The sequence below is a fragment of the Perna viridis genome, chromosome 8, assembly GCF_037379345.1.
Source record: "Perna viridis isolate PV_CMFRI_1.1 ecotype Kerala chromosome 8, ASM3737934v1, whole genome shotgun sequence".
NCBI classification, from domain to species: Eukaryota; Metazoa; Mollusca; class Bivalvia; order Mytilida; family Mytilidae; genus Perna; species Perna viridis.
The window spans coordinates 22,569,089-22,591,026 of record NC_142452.1 but is presented as its reverse complement, the minus strand read 5'-3'; the positions used below and the strand labels follow the sequence as shown (position 1 = coordinate 22,591,026).

The following is a 21,938-nucleotide window of genomic DNA, read 5'->3' as shown; positions in this document are numbered from 1 at the left end:
TACAAGTTAAAACTTACATAAACTAACCGACAAAATTCACCTGTTTTTCTGACCTATAATTATTCATTTATTCAATTATAATTATTCATTATTAAGAAGTAGGTCGAAAGCACAACTTTAATCAAAACTTGTTTAAAAGAACAAAGAAAATGTGATTGTATTAAAAATGATCACATCATCAGTCGTCGACAACCCTGTATATTTTTTATTTCACGATCTATAAGCAAAGAACGTACCCTACCGGTGCATTTGGTACATGCTCTCAGTTTTTTGATGATCCTGTGTTGCTCATTCGCTTTTTTGCTTTGTATGTATTATTTTGGTTGTTTAATGTTCTTTGTTGCGTTTGTCTATTTTCTATGCCTGGCCTTTGTCCCTGGATTACTTTCTTTTGATTTCCACTAGAATTTTGGTTGCCTTGATAATTCTTATAACTCCAATTACAAATGTATTTCATTCTGTCGTATTTAAATCTTTTTTTTTTCATTTTTTTTTAAAGTGTACACTAATTCAAGTAAAATTATGTTTTGTTTTTTTTAAGACGTATTCACAAGTTCGTTTCTTTTTTTTTAATATCACAAAGTGTTGACTTTGGTATTTGAATCCATCTATGAAACATGTTACTTAAAAACTTGATAAAAAAACTTTTAATGATAAATAGATATGTTCGATCCTGTAATAAAATTGGAAAAAAAATATGCACATACAAGGTCGATGAGTTAAATGCATAATTTGTAACGACAGATACAGAATATAAAAACTGTCCTTAAATTTTCTGAGACTTTTTACTATGGATTATATTTGTTTTGTTATTATTATATTTTTAAATTACTTTATAATGCATGCTTTGTAGCACAGCACTTTCAACTCTTCTTTTCCGTCTCTTTTCTGTCTGTATATAAATTCATTTGATGAACTACATACTACAAAAATGGATAAGTATATAAATGTATTTACTTTATTTCCCCTTCATCTCCTTTTCTTGTGCGTTTACTCAATGAGCCATTTGAATGTGTCCTGTGCAGACTACCGGTAAAAAAGATTTCAAAGTCTTAAAATGTATTTACTGGAGAGTATGATAACTTGATTTATTATGCAGTCCTTACACGATCGTAAATGATTATTATGTTATACTTCTTTTGTCGAACCTTCCGAATAGAATCAGATTTTAAACCTCATTTAATATGATAAAACTACTGATCCATAAACGGTAACGTAAAAAGGTTGTTTATATCCGGGTACGAAGAAACAACGGTGACGAATAAAATAATTGATTTCATAACCATAATGTAAGTACATTCTCTTTAGGCTATCATAATGACATCATAGCGGTTTTATGCATCTTAAATAGCAGACCAAAAATAAAATAGTTTAAATTGAAAGATTGAAGGTTTTGTTTTCTTTGTTGATAAATAAGTATATCAATAATGTTTTCCATTTGAATGTTAGTGCCTTCTTCATATACATGTATGTTTGAGGCTCTTTTTGTTTTTCCTTTTTCAATTTTGTATCTAATTGTTTTTGTTTTACCTAGATATTTTAACCTATTACGACACTAAGTAAGAAATAGGAACTCAATATCATTTAAAATTGCTAAACAGGAAGTATAATTTATTTTACGATCTAAATTTCCGCATATAATACTTAGTTATTGTTATGGATGTTGTCTAGTGACGTTGATTTCCGTTGCAATAGTCAATCGGTTCCCTTTTGTTATTCTTTTCCGAAGTCTTTATTTAATTAACACCTAATATCTGAGAAAAACATACATAACAGTTCACAAGGGGGGTAAACAAGGTAAAATACGCATTGTGACAGAACACCAGTTTTCCAATGAAGGAGCAGTCGACTTTTTGCGCAACTTGTAACATTCAAGGGGCAGAGAATCATTAACACAGAAATCTAAGGAATGATTGTTCTACATATTTTAAAAGAACGTACATTATTTTTCAATAATATTAACATCATAACAGATGAAATATCGGTGCGAAGGTGGATTAACTGTGGTACATGTAATACACATCAATTTAAAAAATAAAAGGAAATAATTGCAGATCTTGGTCTATCATTTTATGAAATATTAAAGGAATGAATGTGTAGAACTTGTAGACGGATATACTAAAATTGTATTAAACTACTGTGCAAATAATTGCTAGTACGGAGAAATGTATCATTTTTTGACAATAATAGTCTTTTGTTGAAAACAAATGTCAACCCAAAGCTGACCAATTCACAGCCAAAAAGCATTGAGTAAATAAAGTAAAAGAACATGTCAATTTCTTATAATATAAAAATATAAAAAATATGGTAGAAAAGGGAGATAATTCACTTAAACTTAGCATGTTTATTTATGAAGGATCAAGAAATTATCTTGTAAAAATTGATCTGATATAACAAGAATAGTTATGTTGTACATGTCAAAGAGACCCTACCGGAATTAAAATGACTGCCCAATGCCACCAACTGGTCTTCAATGAACGACTAGGAAATCCTCATATCACAGAACAGGATGCAACTGGCCTCAAAACATAATTATACACAGGTACAGCGTATATGTTTCTCCTATATACGCAATAAACATTAATTAAAGGTGAAAACGAAACAAAATTCTGGCCTTTGTATGCTATAAAATTCCTGACTTAAGATAGGCGCAAAAACAAAATTTGGCGGGGTTAAAGGACTTTGGCGTGATCTCAACCCTCCCCCTTTAACTCTGGCCAGTATGGAAAAATATTACACAATTAAACACATCTAGAAACAAGTTAAAAAAAGGTTCGAGTCCATGGTTATACTAACAATAAAGAAACTGAGGACTACTAGCAGTTAACTGACATGCCTGCTCCAGACCAGTTTTAGCCTACAAAAAGTTACACTTGTACCGATCGTGTGTAAAATCAGTCCCATCTCTTCCCATGCGGGATTGAAAATCACGGCACATCATAAATCATTCAATAAGTAAACAGCCCATGTCAAGCCGAAAACGTCTAAAAAATGTAGTGTTTTATGTCTATGTAAATACCCTATGAGCGAATCAATGTTAATATCAAAAAACAATATCCTTAACGATTTGGCATCTTATTGGGTGAATATCGACCTTTCCGTAATTTTTGTAGAAAATTTATCGTAAAACAAAAGGTGAAATATATCCGCACGCATTAAATCTTCACAAATACATCTTTCTTTGTTAGAGTTAGTTTCTTGTATCGGTTGAAAAATTTTGTGAATGCTTTTACGAGCTTATGATATCAAAAATCTTGTTGTAGTAATTTCTTGGTTATACAAAAATTCTTTTCATTAACATTTGAAACATTGTTACAAATACGAGCACATCGAACAAATTGTGATATGTTAAACACATAATATGATGACAAGGAGACGTCACCGTCTTAAAAAGAATAGTTGACAAAACGGAATGAAAAATAACCCTTTTATCTTAAATGTTAGTGTTAACTTTACCATTATTGATATATGAATACTAAGATCAAGAAACAGAAATTCTGTATAATCCATATTTGCTTTATTCAAAGTTCTACAGGATATACATATGTATATCTTTAGAATAGATATTGAAGACATCATTGTTAATTCCCAAAATATTGTCCAAATATCTAAGGGTGTTATTATTTTTTTTTTCTACCAAATGTTGTTTTGAAGGGTCTTTATTTATTCTAGCCATAGATTGTTTTTCTTAACAGTACAGAAAGAGGTCAGCAAAATGCATAATTTCTCCCTCATGGGAATTCCAATAACGACGAGAAACGGTTTCCCAAAGCGTACAAAAATGGTGTCCAACAGGAAAACGAGTGCTATAATCATATCAAAAGAAGTCTAGTTAAGGTAGTTTTACAAAGTTTTTAAATAACGCAGATTTTACAAAGTTTTTAAATCATTTGTCATACCAGCAGACTAAGCCCAAAATAACTTTGTTTTTGTCTGAAAAACGTATTACGTCCAATGTTTATTATCAGATGTAGACGTAGAGAACAATAGCAGTAATAACACATATACTGCTACAAGACTCTCCAAAGAAGCGATTGTCGAAAATCAAAAATCTGTGCTATCCTCTTTTGGTCTCTCTACCACTGACAATATTTGTGATCTACTGCCTATGTACTGGATTCCTAAACTCCACATGAATGCATACAAACTACGCTACATAGCTGGATGTGCAAAGTGTACCACCAAACTTTTTTCAAAAATTTTAATTTCTATACTCACAGCTGTCAAAGTGTGTCTCCAGTCTTACCTCGACACTTGTTACTAACGTTATGGTATTAATTCAATAGGGATCCTGAAAAATTCGAAAGATCTTATGGAAACCTTTAAATCCACAAAAGACGGTACACCTAGATACACATATGTAGTTCTTGGTAGATATTCCTCATACGTTGTAAAAAGTGATTCCAAATTATCTTCAAAATACAACGAAGATGTTTTTAAAATGTTCGAATTTTTGATAGACAATATATTTGTCCAGTATGGTGGACGTGTTTTTCCACAAACAGTCGCCATTCAAATGGGAAAAAATGTGCTCCTCTACTTGCTGGCCAATTCCTTCACTCTTATGAGGCTGAATACAGATGATCTGATCCAAAAGAAGGATCATCGTTTAGCTACATAAAGATCCGTTAACTCAGTTACCGCTTTAAATGAATGACGTATTATTGTAAAACAATCCTAGTTTTGGGGATTTGATGCATCGTATCTACCCGCCAAAGGACAATAGAAAAAAAACACTACAGACACTGTGAAGTCAAATAAAATCAAATCAAATAAGTTTTATTTTAAGTCGGCAAGTTCATTACAACTATACAACATAAGCTCTTGAGAGCTTTTATAACCGACATAAGGTACATAAATAGCTATACAGTGCATGCATACATGTAATATACATTGACAAAGCAATAAGACAATAAGACAGCCTCATATCTTGAACTACATTTAGAAATCGATGGTTAAGGAAAACTATTGACTAAACTATACGACAAACGCGATGACATTTCATTCTGTATTATCAACTTTCCTTTCATCTGTGGCAAAATCCTTTCAGCACCTGCGTATGGAGTTTTCATATCTTCATACATTATGCCAGAGCTTGCCGTAACTACGCAGACTTTTCGTATCGTGCTAGACTTCTTACAATTATTATGCTTCTAGAATAGTATTATGTTGCTACAAGATTGAATTCATAACTACAGAAGTTTAATGGTCGTCTCGTTCGTGTTTTTTCGTTTCCAAAAAATGATTCTTTTTTTAATTCAACAAATATATTCACATCCCGATTTTTTGAATGACCATTTGATAAGATGTGGAAGTGTATTGGTTACGTAAGTTCGTAATTTCTGTTTGTAGAATACAATATAAAGTTTACGACAAATAACAATAATACTATTTTGGCTTTCAACAGGAACAAATATGTTCATTACAATGAACAATTATCTAAATCATACCATGTCATATCATGTTATACTTGATCGGAAATAAAGTTTGAAATCTCTTTTATGAGTGGTCTCTCCTGTCAGAAAAGACACTTTAAGATTTTGCTGCTGGAACAACCCGAGCACCCCTGGTTGTTGAATGTGAAATTCATGTTTGGCTCTTTAAGCTTAATTAATATGATATCTAACCCTCATATTTGTATTTAATTACAAAAATTAATATTTGTATTGCTTAATAATGTTACTATGATGAGATATATAAATTGCGGAATTATGTTATGGTCAACGCTGAAGTACGTTAGATGTTAAAGGCAAATGCGCGGACGTGCGTTGGTACACTAACGTCGCCACGAAATTTTACGTGCATAAGCGCGTACAATGTTACAGAGAAAATTAACAAACTGAAAGGCAAGTCATGGAAGTAGCTAGTATATTGTTACCTGTATAAACTAACGTAGCATGCATCATTACTAATTTTGAGTGTTAACAGTACATGTATTTAATGCAGTATCAAAATTTAAAAGATACATTACGATACTCAAGGTATCATTCATGGTAGGTCAAATGGCCTACAAAAAACACTTAATTCACAGACTCAAGCTTAGGACTAGGCAAATTGTTTACATGGTGAAGTACTTAAATACCACATCGATATCTCAAAAAAGTATCAAACTTGTAGACGAGATGAAAGCGGCGACATATTATTTTACAGAATTATTACATGCACAAAAATGGCAGTCGCATATAGTAATTTTCTCGGTAATATATATGCTCCTTTCGTTAAAATTCGAAACTTTGTCACAAATACGAATAAATACAGCCAATTGTGATAAGTAAATACCATATGATAGTGTCAAGGGGACGTCACCATCTTAAAACAAATAGTTTACAATAGGGAATGAACAATCACCCCTTGTATCGTAAATTTTAGTATTAAGTTGACAATTACCGATATGAATACTAAGATCATGCAAGAAATGGACATTCTTCATTATCAATATCTCAATATTTGCTCTATATAAAGAATAATCAAAGGAACCAAGGTTATAGTGGTAATCAAAATATTGTAATACAGGGAAAAAGGCCAAACATGGAAAACAGACACACACAACAAAGAACATAAAGCAACTAAAATCATACATAAAAAGTAACAAAAGCATGAATTAGCAACTCGGACTTCACTAAAACCTGGGAGCATGGACCAGCAGGGTAAGCGTCCTCTGCTTTTCTAGAAAGAAAGACAGTTCTACAGGATATATATCGTTATATCATATATTTAGATTTAAATGTAACTTCTTTGTACATACATTATAAGTTTTTGTATAAACCCTATATCGCATACCTTAACACGCACCCCTTTACATACTATAATTAAATAGCATTAAAAGATATGATATAATGAACATGATATGTTAAAATTTGGATCACATCAACCCTCTACTTGTAACACCCCGTGGGTCGGTGCCCTTGAGGTGATATAGGAGTCTCGGGGTTAATACAGTATAAGATTCAGATTTTGTAATATTCAGTATAGTATACATATTGAAGTCATCGTTGTTTAGAGCCATAAAATCGTCCAAATATCTACAGGTGTAATCATTTTTTTCTACCAAATGTTGTTTTGAAGGGTCTTTATTTATTCTAGTCATAAAGTGTGATTCGCCACAATACAGAAAGATATCCGCAATACTTGGTGCACAATTGGAAATTCTAATAAATATATTCACATTCCGATTTTGCAAATGTCCATTCGATGAGATAAGTGATTTTTTGTTTTGTGAGATTACATGGAGGTGTAGTGATATATGAAGTTGAAAAAAAATAAAATCAAAACATTGAACAGATTCGAAGGATCCTACATGGGCATGTAATTTATCTTGCACTTCAAGCAAGTTTTTAACACTCCAAAAACAGCTAATACCACTATTTGCATCAGCTTTGTTACAAAAAGATTACAATTAGATTTGTGTATGGTATGGAGCGCGCTAGTAAGTAAAATAGAAAGTATATTGTAGAGAAATTACTTGAAGAGGAATTAATCTATATTCATGAGGTGATTTGTGTAGTTTGGGTAGCCAGGATGTAGTAGGAACTTCCATGCTACTAAGCTCATATTTTGAACGAAGTTTTATTACAATTCTCCAGGACAGTGTGTGATCTAGTGACCGGTACTGAATACAGTTTGCTTAAAAGTTGATAACATCCATTGTTGTTAGAAATTTTGATGAAATTTGAAACCGTAGTATTGTTACGTCGATGTTTCCGTTTATTACGATTTATTCCTCAGCGTCCACGAGACATCTTGCTACACATTGGTTTAGAAACTTTGTCGAATATGTTGACTGAATATGTTCTTGTGATATTATCAATTCCCATGATATTGTTGTTAAGATCAAAATGATAGCATGTTTGTGACTTTCGCATCCATTCCAATTCAACCAATCTACGGTAATCGCAGAATTTGAATGAGTTTCTCACGACAATTTATTGACTACTTCCAAAGTGTGTTTTCTCTTTAGACAGAAAAGGAAGTATATCTAAAATTATCTTGCGTAGAAAAATGTTTACAAAAAAAATGTTTTTACTTGTTTAAGAGTCAGTATTTAAAAACTGAATTCATACTGACAGGTCCTGTTTTGTTATATGAAAGGAGGGATTTGTTTTTATTCATTGCGTGATTGATTAAATGTTGTTTTACTGTATAGTGTCTTAAAACATCATTTTTTATATAATTTGAAAATCAAGCTAATAATTTCCTTTATTTCCCCCATTATGTTGCTTAATTAACTGGAACTAAACAAATTGACACTGAAAAACTGTTTTTCAATTATTTTAATTTTATTATCTCACCTTTTTAATTGTAATTTATCAAATTATTCAATTGGCATTCAAAATTTAAAGCTGATTAACTTATAAGATAAAATGCCGTTTGTTTATATATTGCCATCATAACAAGTTGAAAAATATTTGAACTTTTAGAGTTAGGAAAACAGAAGGACGCAGTGAAATTCTTGTTCGTGTATGTAATCAAAATGAAACTTTTTTTACCTTTCTTTACCTCATCATTACTCAGACTTGTTGTCATCATTTTAGATATTGGTGTCCACAGACTCTTTAAAGCTGCATTAGCTGTCATTTTCGTAAATTTGTTTTGTTGAAATATACCTTATCTTTGCATTATTTATACTAATTTGTACTTTTCCAGTTTAATTTCATTTGATATCCACAAATACAATGTATTAAATACATGAAATAGGTGTCTATGTATTTATTGTTTTGCAAGACAAAAAAAATCGACCGAGATAAATTTGTATGCGTGTGACTTCTGATGACCTTAATCCGCGCATGTGCTGTAAGGGTCTCTTCTTTAATAACAAATCTGATTGCAAAGCAAAAGTGGTTATTCAACGGCAAGGAAGACCGACTCATTCAAGCCGTAAAAGAAAAAAGTTCGAATATAACGCAGCAATGATCCTTTTGAAGTTTACGTACTGTTATATAATGTGGCTCAAATGTTGTCATTATTTATTTGAAAACTAATCAAGAAATAGACGAAATGAAGTGAAAACAAAATGCGTGCTTGTTTGTGTATCTGTGTACTGTTATTTTTTACCAAGGTTAAAGTATTTTAATCCACGTGTATGTCTTGTCGGTTATCTTCGGGAGTAATGGCGAAAAATAATTAGATCAGAGCTATCGATCTTCTCTGATTATCGACATTTATTGCTTCAGTTGCACTATTACAAACTTATTTCTTTGCATCAGCAAAAGTCAGTAGAATCAAAACAGAACAAATTTGACAGCTAATGCAGCTTTAAACCAGTTGGTGTGAAAAGTCAAGATGACGAAAAACGATCATTTCTTCCACTACCGTTTGGTAACAAAGGTATAGATGCAACTAATTTGGCTAACGTCCTCCATATTTCAAAAAGAAATCCATACCAATTATTTCATATTCCTATACTTCACCCACTGCATCCAAACTTTTCAATTATAAAAGGCTATTGCAGATTCTCGAGATTCAGGTCTTCAAGGCTAAACAACCTGACTGTTCTTGCAAAAATTTCCATTCAAATATGGTCCTTCCGGTCACGTTGTTACGAGAGATTTGTCCATTCGAAAACGAATTTCTGTGTAATATCATTTCTGAAGGTCCCAAGTACCATGAACCGCGCTCCATAAATTGGAATTATAACTTTCAAGTTCTTATGGATGCCGTAGAGGACTACGCAAGAAAATTGATAAAACGAGAACAAGAAGACATTGATTCTCTGTCAGAGCGGTTAAAGGCCGTGACAAACGTGATGACTTTTCATTCAAAATTGTAAACTGTCCTTTCATCTGCGGCAACTTCCTTCTGCACCTGCATATGCAATGTTCATATCACAACTTATTATGCCAGAGCTTGCCGAGACTACGCAGACTTGTTTGTATCGCACTAGAATTCTAACAAATAGTCTTCTGGAGCAGGGTTATGTTGCTACAAGATTGAAATAATCCCTTATTTTTATAAAACTACGTGTAAAAATATTGATTTATTTTCGTAAAAATACAAACTAGGTAACATATCAACGTGTATAAAAACTCCTGAAATATGCTGCACAATGTACAATCTTAATCACATTAATAGAGGCGAAACGACCAAGCGCGAATCAGCACAAGAAGAAACGACTCGTTACCGGTTGTCATTGCAATGTCCAATAAATTTCTAGCTACTTATTTATGAGATAAACCCTATGTTTATCAAGAACAAAGATATATCTTATGAGATATGATCAGTTGATCTTTGTCACTTTGCATAACTAAAATATGCGTAAATTGATACAATAATTATCTTTTTTTTTTAATAAAAGCAACAATATCGAAACATATATTTTCAGTATTCATAAGAATGACCTTAAACTAGCTTATAAGTAAAAAAGAATTAATTCCATATTTTCAAATAATTACATCATCAAGAATTTGAATGTTTTCTGAAAACGGCACCCAGTATTTTTTTCTGTACATATTTTTTTCCATAATTCATAGACCTGTATTAATGCAAAGTTTCATCTGATTCTGTTGACCTCCCTTGTGGAGTAACCATAAAGATTTGCATGTTTTTTTTTTCAAAGATTGAAATGTTCTCATTAAACTCCTCGCTTTATTCTAACAATACAAAACTGTAAAATGTATGATAATGCTAAATCTCATCACTAGTACATAAACGCATGTAGCATACACCTCTTAAACCTTTTCATAAAAATATTTTAGACTAGGTTATCTCTGTCTTTATTCTCCTGCTATTCAGTACCACTGATTTTAGCTATGTATATGTATGATCAATTGATAACAATCAATTTGATTTTCTGTATGTTTTAGTATGGTTAAGACAATTCTCGATGGCATCTAAAGTTGAAAAGCAAGTTTTTCGCCTATATATGCTGACTCATAAGGTGTGTTTACCTGTCGTCAGAGCATACTTTACCAATATTATCCTTTGTTCATCGGAGTACAACAACAACTTTACAACCTTTCTAGAAAAACACAAACATGATATATACCATGTGTTGTATGGAAGTATTCAATGCTGTAAATGTTGTGGAAAATATATTGAACAGCACAAAATATATCTTAAACAATTTGTAACAATGTACAGTATCGAAAATCCCAACAAGGGTCACATTTCTTGAACAATTCACTGTTGTTGTGGTGTCAAAGTTAATAAAAACTGTACACCAAAAGATCTAGACTTGACCGCTATACATGCCATTTTGAAGGTTTGTGTAAAAAGTATTCCAGTGAGTCATGGATTGTGGATAGATAAAATTCTTCAGCAACGAAACAAACTGTGTCATTTAAGCGATTTGACCGGTCTTACAGAAAACCATACACAGACAATGTGGAGTTATATGGAAGGTTCTATTATTGGGCTGGCGTCTGATATACCACCATTATCATCGTACAAAGAAAGCATAGAAAACCAAATAGAATTAATGAAACGAGTCGCCTTTGAACAAGAAGATGTGGCACCGATACTTAAAGATCTGAAAGAGGATATCGCACAACTGAATAGTGTATTGTATAATTATGACCCATTAAAAATTACGCATGTACCTTGTGTCACATAGGTTTTAGGGATTGAATTCCTGTGAAGCCGCCTCTTTTGATATTAAGTATAATTTAGATGCAATGTAGAGATGCAAAATTTAACTGCAATTAGGTTCGGCGCATTTTGTTGCAGTTATGGAACTTTAACTATTTTTATCATGTTCCAACAGTAGAGACCCTTGTGAAAGCGACTGCTCTGAAACCACGTGACATGTTCCTTTGATATATGAAGTGATGCATTTATATGAAGTGAAGATGTGTTTTTGCTAATGTGATTGGTTCAGCATGTTTCAACAAAAAATAACCCTGTGTCAACAAAAATAACCCTCTCAAACTCTCTAAATTATGATCTTGTATTATTTATCTATTTTCTGTATTCAATCGTTTTACTCTCTCCGGTTCAACAACAAACGGCTTCTCTAGTTTTACTTCATCAACTTTATCTGCCACGGAGGATACATGGCTACACAAAGCTGTCTTAATAACACCAGTAGGCACTGAGTAAGAAAATTGTGGGTCTTTTTATTAAACCATTTGAAGAACATAACAATCAGATTGCTATAAAATTGAGGAAACTGGAAGAATAATCAAGGAAACCAAGGTTCTAGCGGTAATCGAAAGAATGTGATCCAGGGACAAAGACCATACATGGAAAACAGATATACACAACAACGAACATAAAGTAACTAAAATCATACATACAAAGTAAAAAAGGCAAATGAGCAACTCGTATTCCACTAAAAACTGGGAGCATGGGCCAGGTGCACCGATAGGGTAAGAGTCCTCTGCTTTTCTAGAAACACCCACCGAGTTGCTCATAAAAAGTCAAGTCCAGGGTAGACGAAAGAGGAAAGGAAAACTATGACATGTTGAACAAATCAGTTTTAATGGCGCAGATGGATTACCGTAACGATCCACGAATCCATGATGACGACCATAAAACTTCTGTTGTGATGACCTTAATCTTATACCAACATAACTCTGTTCCAGATGCCTATTCGTTAGAAGTTTATGCGATAAAAGTCTGCGTAATTTAGGCAAGCTATGGCATAATGTATGAATTGTGATATGAATACTCCATACGCAAGTGCTGAAGGGAAGTTGTCACAGATGAAAGGAAAGTTGACAATTCTGAATGAAAAATCATTACGTTCGTCGTAAAGGTTGGTCAATGGTTTTCCTTTACCATCGATGTTCAAGATATGAGTCTGACCTCACAGTGCCTGTAGTGTCCTTTATCTCAAGTTCTTGGGGGTAGATGCGATGTTTCAAGTCCCCGAAATTAGAATTGTTATAAGATAATACCTGGAATGTCGGATATTTGTTTTAGCCGTCCGTATACGTATGTGGTACAGAAACTATCATAGACACTGTGGCACGTGTAATAATGAAACATGATTATTTCACCTATATTTGGTATGTTTTTGACAAAACGTTAAATATTGTTTATGATAAAACTATTGTATTGTTTCTTCTAATGATTAATATACATTAAAATTTATAATGTTATACTGGGAATTTGTGAAAAAAAATATTTCATTTGCAGCTAATGTTATATTTGTAAGAACTGTGACACAGATAAACACGACCGTTTACTGCTTTAAGGAATTTAATGATTTTTTTCTTTTTTTTTTTTCATTTTTGTTTCTGAAGAATATGGAGCAATTGGTTGAACATGGATTGCCTTTGATAAGTTATGAACTGAAAGAATGCATCAATGCCCAGTTCCAGGAAGCAAATGATTTTAGTATTTCTATGAAAGATGAAATTGAAAACGATATTAAAACAGCTTCGTCTACAACTGTAGACATGCTTAGCAGAAAAATTGATTCTACATCATCGGCGGCTTCTGCTGATAGAAATATCATTAAACATGAAATAAAAAATGTTATAGAGGCACAGAAGAAGATATTAACAACATTTGAAAAAGGCATGAAAGGCAAGACACGTTCATTTCAAATTAGGCTAGCGACGAATAATGTATATATGTTGAAAATGGGTAACATATAGTTACAAAATAGATTATATTGACAAAACACAATGCCTATGATTGATCACGATTTGTTAAATAGCTATTTCGTACTGTATATGTATTTTTTTCGCCTAATTATGACTTGATTCGTTTCCTATCTGTTGAATTGATTCGTTCGATCAGCAACAATGTTTAGTCATAAACACACCTCCCACTAATTGTATTACCAGTTAAATGACAAACATGCTTTCTGTTTTAATTTAAAGGAGAAATGAAGCATGAAAGTAAAAATGTACAGTATAAAATATCGTGGTCATCTGACTTCACAAATGATGACACTGATAAAGGTTGGTAATAATAATAATCGATGTACTTTATGAAGTCAATTTAGGACAATTGATGACAAATTACATATTCAAGAACTATGAACAGAAATCGTATGAGGAGTTGAACTTCAATTGTTTACTGCACTTACCCAATCACACCATCTTAAACTGTGCAAAATGTTTTAAATTCATTGCACCATATTTATTTCTTTTCAAGACATAAGGTATCCATACAAATTTGCAGGATGTCTGTAAAAATTAGTTAAGGAATGATCTTCCTTCAAATAAATATAAACAAGATGCTATACATGTGTGTGTGCTTTGAACAGCGACTTACATTTGAATCGGATTTATTTAGGATAAACATAGGGCACCAAGATAAGAATAGAAATCAAAAGGACATGATACATAGATTATGACTATACAAAAAAAGAACATAGACACAAAAGTAAATGAGAGACCCAGAGTCCACCAAAAATATGGAGCATGAACCAGGTGCACCGTTAAGATAAGAGTTCTCTGCTTTTCTAGAAATACCTGCCGAATTGCTCATACAATACTACGTCCGGGGTAGGCGGACAAAGAACATTATGACACTGCGGACAAATTAGTTTAATTGTTGAAGATGATCCACTAAGCTGTAGTGACTTTTTAGTGATGTCTTTATCTTGAAGCAACACAACCTCTTCCAGAAGCCTAGTCGTAAGGAGTTTAGCACTGTACATAAAGCCTTGATAGTTTCGGAAATATATTGCATAACGTACATGAAAACTCGACACATAGCGTCAATAAAGTGCATAATCTTTTATCATATATTTTAAATTCTTTTTTATCTGGTATATATAGATAATTGTCTTTGACTTTTGAAACTTTTGATTAGTGCACATGTATTATTCTAATTTGTTCATGATTGTCCCAAGTTGAAGTATGTGTTAATTGGAGTATAAGTACCCCTGATTGTACTGAGGAGCAAGTAGAAGAAATCATTGATACTGTACGGAAAGTAGCCAAAACCGCCAGTATTTGGACACCATACAAGCTGATAATGGCATACCAAGGCTCAGTGGTTATCGGCACATTGTTACCAATTGCGATATATGCAAACAAGGAAACATTTGAGAATTCAATCAAAAAATTCCTTGACCAATTAACATTAATTTTCGACTTCAATCCGAAAAAACTCTTTCATTCTGAAGTCAGCATTCTAGTGTGTACCAGTCAGCTTTCAGGTAATTTCTTAATGATATATTAAATTTATTAGTGTGAATTTTTATATTACTTATAAAAGACTTCCATATGACACACGCTGTGGGTCTGCGTTAAAATTTCAAACCATCACAGACACCATACGTAATTTCCGAAATATGACTGCATTAACTACATTGTAAAACAAGTATATGAAAGATACATAAAAAAATAATATATGTTGTGAAGTGGCTCAAATTAAACGTAAATAAGAATAACAAATAAGTGAATAACAGCCACGTTTGAAAGGTAAAAAAGAAATACATACAAATAAAATATAAATAAAACGTAAGAAATGAAAAGAATATGGGCCCTTTTGGAATGGGTGGGTAACCTTGTCTCTGTCGTGTGGGTCGGCAATTGTTAATACGTTTTCCCCCTGACGAAGGCCGCAAGGCCGAAAATCGTGCCCATACTATTTTCATTGTTTACATTTCATTTATTTTTTATAAGTATGTAACTCTTTTACCTTTCAAACGTGGCTATTTTTTACTTATTAATTATTCTTAAGATTACCACTATAACCTTGGTTCCCTTGATTACTCTCTCATACATATATTATTAGATCTACTGTGCAATATTCACCGACACGAATGAAGGGCAACCTTTAAAAAACACCGTCATTTATTCACTTGAGCTTGCAAAAAACACATTTTGTATTTGATGCCAATGTGTATATTGCTTTTAATAAAGTTGTCAGGGCTAACAAAGAAGTGCAGGCGAAACCAAAAACTTTGAATAAAGACGTTGATACAGGATCTGAAGCAAACGGTAAGCTATTCGTTATAAAACTTCAAGCATGAAACCCAGACTTTGGGAAAAACACAATAACCCTATGCAGGACAAAGGACTTATTACATTGTCGAATCTGCACCAATGTGATTATAAATTGTCTTTTTTGTTTTGATAGCATAAAAATAAACACACTATAGATATTTATCGATAATGACATTAACTAAAAAACGAATTAATTCAATTCAAGCCCCGTGCAGGTCCAGTGTTAAAAGAATAGGCCTGCAGCAGCGCTAAGCTTGTCGTAAAAGGCGACTAAATAGTGCTCAGAACCTTAGCCGGGGGTTAGGGTGCTCTGCCCACAGAGCAACTGGGATGTGTGCCCCAGGTGGTGGAATGGGGTACCCCTGGCGTGTTGCATGCTGGGATTGTCAGGCTATAATACGGAAAACCTGACCGCAAACCATAGTGGTGCACCGTGTTGGGAAAGATGCCACGTTCCTCGCACGTTAAAGACCCTACTGTGGTATTCTCCAGGATTAGGAACCATAGAGCTCCGCGACAGGAGGCTAAATTGCCCGACCCTACCCACCTCTCCCTATTTCCAGTGGCAATCAAAATTTGTCGACCTCATTGTCCTTTGTCCCATCCCTCTTTCATTTCATCGTCATTTCATGTTCATGTTATCATCAATTTCATGTCTGAATATAGCTGAAATATTGCTACTCGGACGTTAAACCCCAATAAACAAACAAAAATTCAATTCAAAGTTTGCAGAATGAACAACATGACGATATACTGTTTGTATATTTCCATATTGAGTATACACTGAGTGTTTAATGTTGAATAAATTGATGGTGGATAATGTAAATGACAAAGGTAAATACATGTTGTTCTGTAAAGTATTATACAAATATATTTAATTATTGTATTTTTTAGATATATTATGTTTCTACAAGATAACAAGAAATCAGAGTTCACTTCCAGGTGCCTGTACTGGATTTTGCGATGATTTTGTTTTAGTGTGTTGGCGAAATCAAGAAAGTCCAGTTCTAAGGACAATTATACAAATAATGGAACATGACAGTGATATCAGGTCTTGCTTTTCAATGGAACCGTATGAGATTCAGGATGTACAAGAATCATACGGTTTCAGACTCCAACAGATTATTCTACTTGCTTCAGACGGATATGAATACGTTATAGACGCAGATCCAAGCATTCCTGATGAGAAAGTAATAACCATACATGTTGATATTGACAAAATAACCCACAAATTTATTTACAGAAAAACTATTATTGACACCATATTAAAAGACGTTACTGAATACCGTGAGTATATTTACATTTAGATAAAGTAATATAACTTCAACTAGTTACTTCAGAGTCCATCCTAAAATTACTATGCAAAATATATTCTTGCAGAGTATGTGTAAACATAATAAAAAACCAAAGCAAGGTTTCCGTTATTGAACATTAGAAACAAAATAAATACAACACTTTTCTATTGTAGATTTATTCTCGTCATATAATTTAAAAAAAAAACACTCCTGTGAGATTCAGATCTAGTCTGCCTGCATGTCCATATTTTAAAAAAACTGCGCAAAAAAAACACATCCATAAATATATTCGTCAAACTTATCTTTTGGCGAAAAAAGCAATAACTGTGTTGTTAAAAAGTTACTTCCGTAATGTGTCCTAGTCAACCAGGTCTTGCCGTTGCCAGACAGTGTGACAGCTGCATATACTTTCTTGCTTGCGCATCATTAGCAACATGCTCCAACGTTTGTACTTTTTTGCTAAAATGACCTGATTGACATCGTCAATTACAATAAATGATCTCCATATGTCAGACTTTTAATCTCTTCAATGAGCCTGTGTTCAAAGTGAATCATAGCGTCTGTCTTGCATGACGCAAACCTGCTTATACTGTCATAGTTCCAGAAGATATTTTCAGTGGTGCTTGGGCAACTTTTCTCTACATTAGGTGTTTAGTTCCTTTAGCTTATAATGCTTTTTCTCTGTTGTCTTTTTGTGTGTGTTCTACACATGTAAACTTTTCTATATTTTTCATGTGTATATATATATATATATATATATACAACGTCTCAGAATGTGACGACCCTATTTGCTACACTGCTCCATCGGATCAAATTGATACAGGGAAGATATATAAACGTATAGAATGGTCTGAAAAATTCCCAACGATGTTAGAACTGTCAAATTTGCGATGCAAATTTTTGGTCGATCCCTCCGCGGGACTTGAACTATATGTAGGATAGAGGATCAAATTAATGATGCATGTCACAACAAATAAATATTATACAACGTCTCAGAATGTGACGACTCTATTTGCTACACTGCTCCATCGGATCAAATTGATACAGGGAAGATATATAAACGTATAGAATGGTCTACATATTAACATCTAAATGAACTGTCCCATACCACCATACATCGTGTACTAAGTTACAGCCCTATATTAATCCTACGAGGAGGAATGACCCGGCCAGCGAAAGCTATATTTTTATATAGCTTAGCTGGCCGAGTGGTCTAGGGCGCTGGACTTTGTGTAGGCGGTGTTGCCATAGATGTCACAGCGGTACGAGTTCGAGTCCCGTGGAGGGAACGACCAAAAATTTGCATCGCAAATTTGATAGTTCTAGCATCGTTGGGAATTTTTCAGACCTTTCTATAAGTTTACGTAATCTTCCCTATATCAATTTGATCCGATGGAGCAGTGTAGCGAATAGAGTCGTCACAATCTGAGACGTTGTATATATATATATATATATATATTTATTTATTTATTAGAAATTACATATTATTATACATAGTGCTTGATATTTTAGGTCAATATATGCTCTAGCTTAAACTGTTTTGTTGAACAAAAAATATTCATCGATCTTTGAACTATGATTGGCCATGCGATAAGCGGAATATTTTGTATTAGTATTGCTTAGAACTGATAGCAAATGAAGAATCACATACTGATCAGAATATTATTCCCTCGCCAGTATATAAATGCAATAAACATACATTTTCCATAGACGAATTGAGAGGGTATTGATAAACAGAAATAAGAAGTTTGTTGTTGTTTTTTAATGATAATCTCTCCTGGTATTCAGATAGAATAGCAAAAGATAAAGGTACTGGTATACTCCTGCTTATCTAGAAAACGGAGTGATTGTATTAAAGAAAAAAATATCAATATTTTATTTTCAAAGTAGTCTTTGGTTTTCCTTTTTAGTTGGTCCAAGCTTTTACCATGTCCGCTTCAAGACTTCCAGGCCAGGATTTGGTGAATCACAAGAGTTTCCTGTACCTTCAGAAAATCTGGATGTCAATTTCATTTGTAACCTGACAACGAACAATAAAGTTGTAGCAATTATTAATAAGTTGTCCACAAGACTTCAATCTAAACATCCGAATTTTCGTGTCATCGTAAGCAATATGAATTGTCGTTATATCAGGGATTATCCAACCTTCATATCATTTACGAACAAAAAATCTCTTATTAAAATTTTGTACAAAGTCAAATTTGAAAATATCATACCACTGCTGTTAGAACCAACACATTTACATGAACGTCACAACGTTGCCAGAAGCATTGATGCCTCCCAACTTGACGATGAAAACTGTTTACAACATATAGAGCAACTTTTGAGTAGGCAACAGAGTGAGTATAATCCATTTTATGTTGACTTTCATTGCACTGACCTTAATAGGTCTTGAAATTTAATTTTAGAAATGTAAAGTATTAAAGGATATCAGTGTAGATGTTTTCTATGTATGTGTATATAAACCAAATTATACTTTTGTTTTAAAGAAAAATGTATTATCTTAAATCATAGAAACTGATTACATTCACACTTTCACCATTTTGACTGCCATCACATACAGTGGCTGAAGCAAAACTAATACTTTTGTTAGTTTCTAATAACTCCTGATAAATGATTTCATTTAGAAGCTATCCTATAAAATATGGCAGTGGAAAAACATAATATCAGTGAGAGATTTTAGATTACTATGTAGTTACATTTTGCCTACCCACACATATATTCTGCTACATTTTGTCAATTTACCAATTGTATTGTAAGGGCAAAGTTTTACCGTTACTTGTCTCCAATAATGGTAGATTATGTTATCTTTTTTCTGTGCTTTGTGTTTGCATTTCAATAGAACGCGCCTGAAAGCTATTCACTGAAATTCTATACATTTAGAGATATGCAACCACTATCATTTTGGTCAATAGTGTAAAATAGAGATAAAAATCAATTGGTAACACAAATGTGTCTATGGTTTTGAATTTTGTCAAACTTTAGGTGTCTGTACGTGTAAATATATCCGCATGTTATCATAAAATTGATGTTTTTTTTACTCCTATACAGACGACTTTAGTTGATCGATTCCGCTCAATTACTTTTAAATGCATATATAAAATGTAAAAAAAGTTTTAGTTTATATCATCTTGTATAATTTACTTTCAGAAACTACAACCCAACAGTGCCATGGGTCAGCAATCCCTTAGTTAATTCAACAAACAAGGTTAATGTTAACTCAATACACTTATAATTGTCATAAGCTTAGAACGAAATAAATTTAATAATGATTATAATACCAAATATTGTTCATGTTTTTGTACTGTTAGCTGTCAGCAACGTTAATGTATGTTGAATCCTTAACGGACTTGAAAGAGAATTCGTTCAAGATATCAATTATCTCTATTCCATAACGTCTGAAATACATGTATATGTTACCAACAAATCAATTGTTAATCACGAGTATAATGGGTATACTTGTATGTCTTAATTACCATTAACTAGCTTTGGTTGTTTTTAAACATACAATAAAACTGAGTTGTCTGAAAACAAGGGATGCTTAAATATCGAAAAGTAAACTATCGCATGTCATTTCCATTCTGGAATGCAGAAGATGTATTTTCCTAATATGCAACGCCTTCGAATTAATTTTACAAATACAAAAAATACCAGTTTTATATATTGTAAATTTCGATATGCTGTACACGTATTTCAAGGAATAACCTCTCATCAGCAGCATTAAAATCAAATATGTAGGAAGATCATAATCTCAATATTGGTTGTATACAAGAAGTACTAAAATATATGTATGCAAGCACATAATACAAACGATCAAATAGTCTTAGTTTCTGTTTCCTTATTTGATATACTTTTTTTTCCGTAATTATACAAGTTAATCTTCTAGAACAACACACATTACACGGTTTTGTCTGTTGTTCTTAGTACCTCTAGTTTTTAAAGGGATAAAACCTTTTTTTTCGGTAATAAACAAAATATTTGGCAACGCAATCTTTCGTTTAAAACATAATTGTTTCCAACACTACTACTCAAGGAATCACTGCAGACTTCTTACATTCAGTGACAACTAGTTATTCCATATATTATTTAAAATGATATAAAATAATGTGTGTCCAACATATACATTGTAATGCCGATTCTGTTCAATAAAATTAAAAGTTACACATAACAAAATCTTTGTCATTTTCAATTAAACCTCTAAGGAAAATGTTCATCATTTATTTTCATATTGCTGTACACCTTTTAAAACACAATTATCTGCATGAGGCGCCGTGATGACATCTACATGCATATGTGACACATAAGCTATACAATCTCCCTGCATTCAAAAGTAAGAGAAAATGTTTCTACCTTCAGGCTTTAAAGAAGCTTTAGTATCTTGTTCAGCCTATTGTTTCAAAATTACCAATAATCTGCAAAAAAGTGTTAAATAATATTAAAGCGTGTCAACAATGTCTGACATATAGTAATTAGTAACCAATTTATCATTTGCCATAAATTCAGTATATTTACGCAGGATATTTCATTGTATTAACTAATACAAACATTATTAACAAAACAAAATACAAAAGTGAGTCAATACGATATTTAGCCGTCCAATACGGGGTAAAGCCGTCCAATGCGGCTTTTACCCGTCCATTACGTCATATTGGCCTGGTTAAAATCAATGTTGGACAAAGACCATTATGACCTACTGGACAAGTTATCGATAAATGTATAATTGCGAAAGATTTTCAATATGGAAATCCTTACGTAATAAAATATTATTTACTAAAAAATAACCTTCTCGGTATAT

At 32.7% G+C, this 21,938-nt stretch overlaps 1 protein-coding gene across 4 annotated transcripts; it reads left to right on the top strand.

Annotated features, from left to right (window-relative positions):
• Positions 1-1,192: 1,192 nt before the first annotated feature.
• Positions 1,193-20,465, top strand: LOC148609864 (uncharacterized). 4 transcript variants are annotated; one of them, XM_088541323.1, is made up of 9 exons: positions 1,193-1,289; positions 3,696-3,837; positions 13,182-13,467; positions 13,767-13,847; positions 14,747-15,055; positions 15,765-15,842; positions 16,743-17,135; positions 19,054-19,482; positions 20,294-20,465. In XM_088541323.1, the coding sequence occupies exons 3-9, from the start codon at positions 13,185-13,187 to the stop codon at positions 20,332-20,334; spliced, it is 1,614 nt and encodes a 537-aa protein (XP_088397449.1). In that variant the 5' UTR covers positions 1,193-1,289; positions 3,696-3,837; positions 13,182-13,184; the 3' UTR covers positions 20,335-20,465. The 4 variants fall into 4 exon arrangements, with proteins under 4 accessions (XP_088397449.1, XP_088397450.1, XP_088397447.1 ...); XM_088541324.1 differs by lacking the exon at positions 3,696-3,837 and having other exon boundaries at positions 1,209-1,289; XM_088541321.1 differs by lacking the exons at positions 1,193-1,289; positions 3,696-3,837 and adding an exon at positions 11,108-11,494.
• The last annotated feature ends 1,473 nt before the right edge of the window (positions 20,466-21,938 follow it).

Bases quoted from the DNA above. Each gene is read 5' to 3' on its own strand.
- LOC148609864 (XM_088541321.1), top strand. From the start codon at position 11,318: ATGTGGAGTTATATGGAAGGTTCTATTATTGGGCTGGCGTCTGATATA. The intron at 11,495-13,181 runs GTATTGTATAAT...TTGTTTCTGAAG, and splicing joins ATATCGCACAACTGAATAGT to AATATGGAGCAATTGGTTGA. The intron at 13,848-14,746 runs GTTGGTAATAAT...GATTGTCCCAAG, and splicing joins AAATGATGACACTGATAAAG to TTGAAGTATGTGTTAATTGG.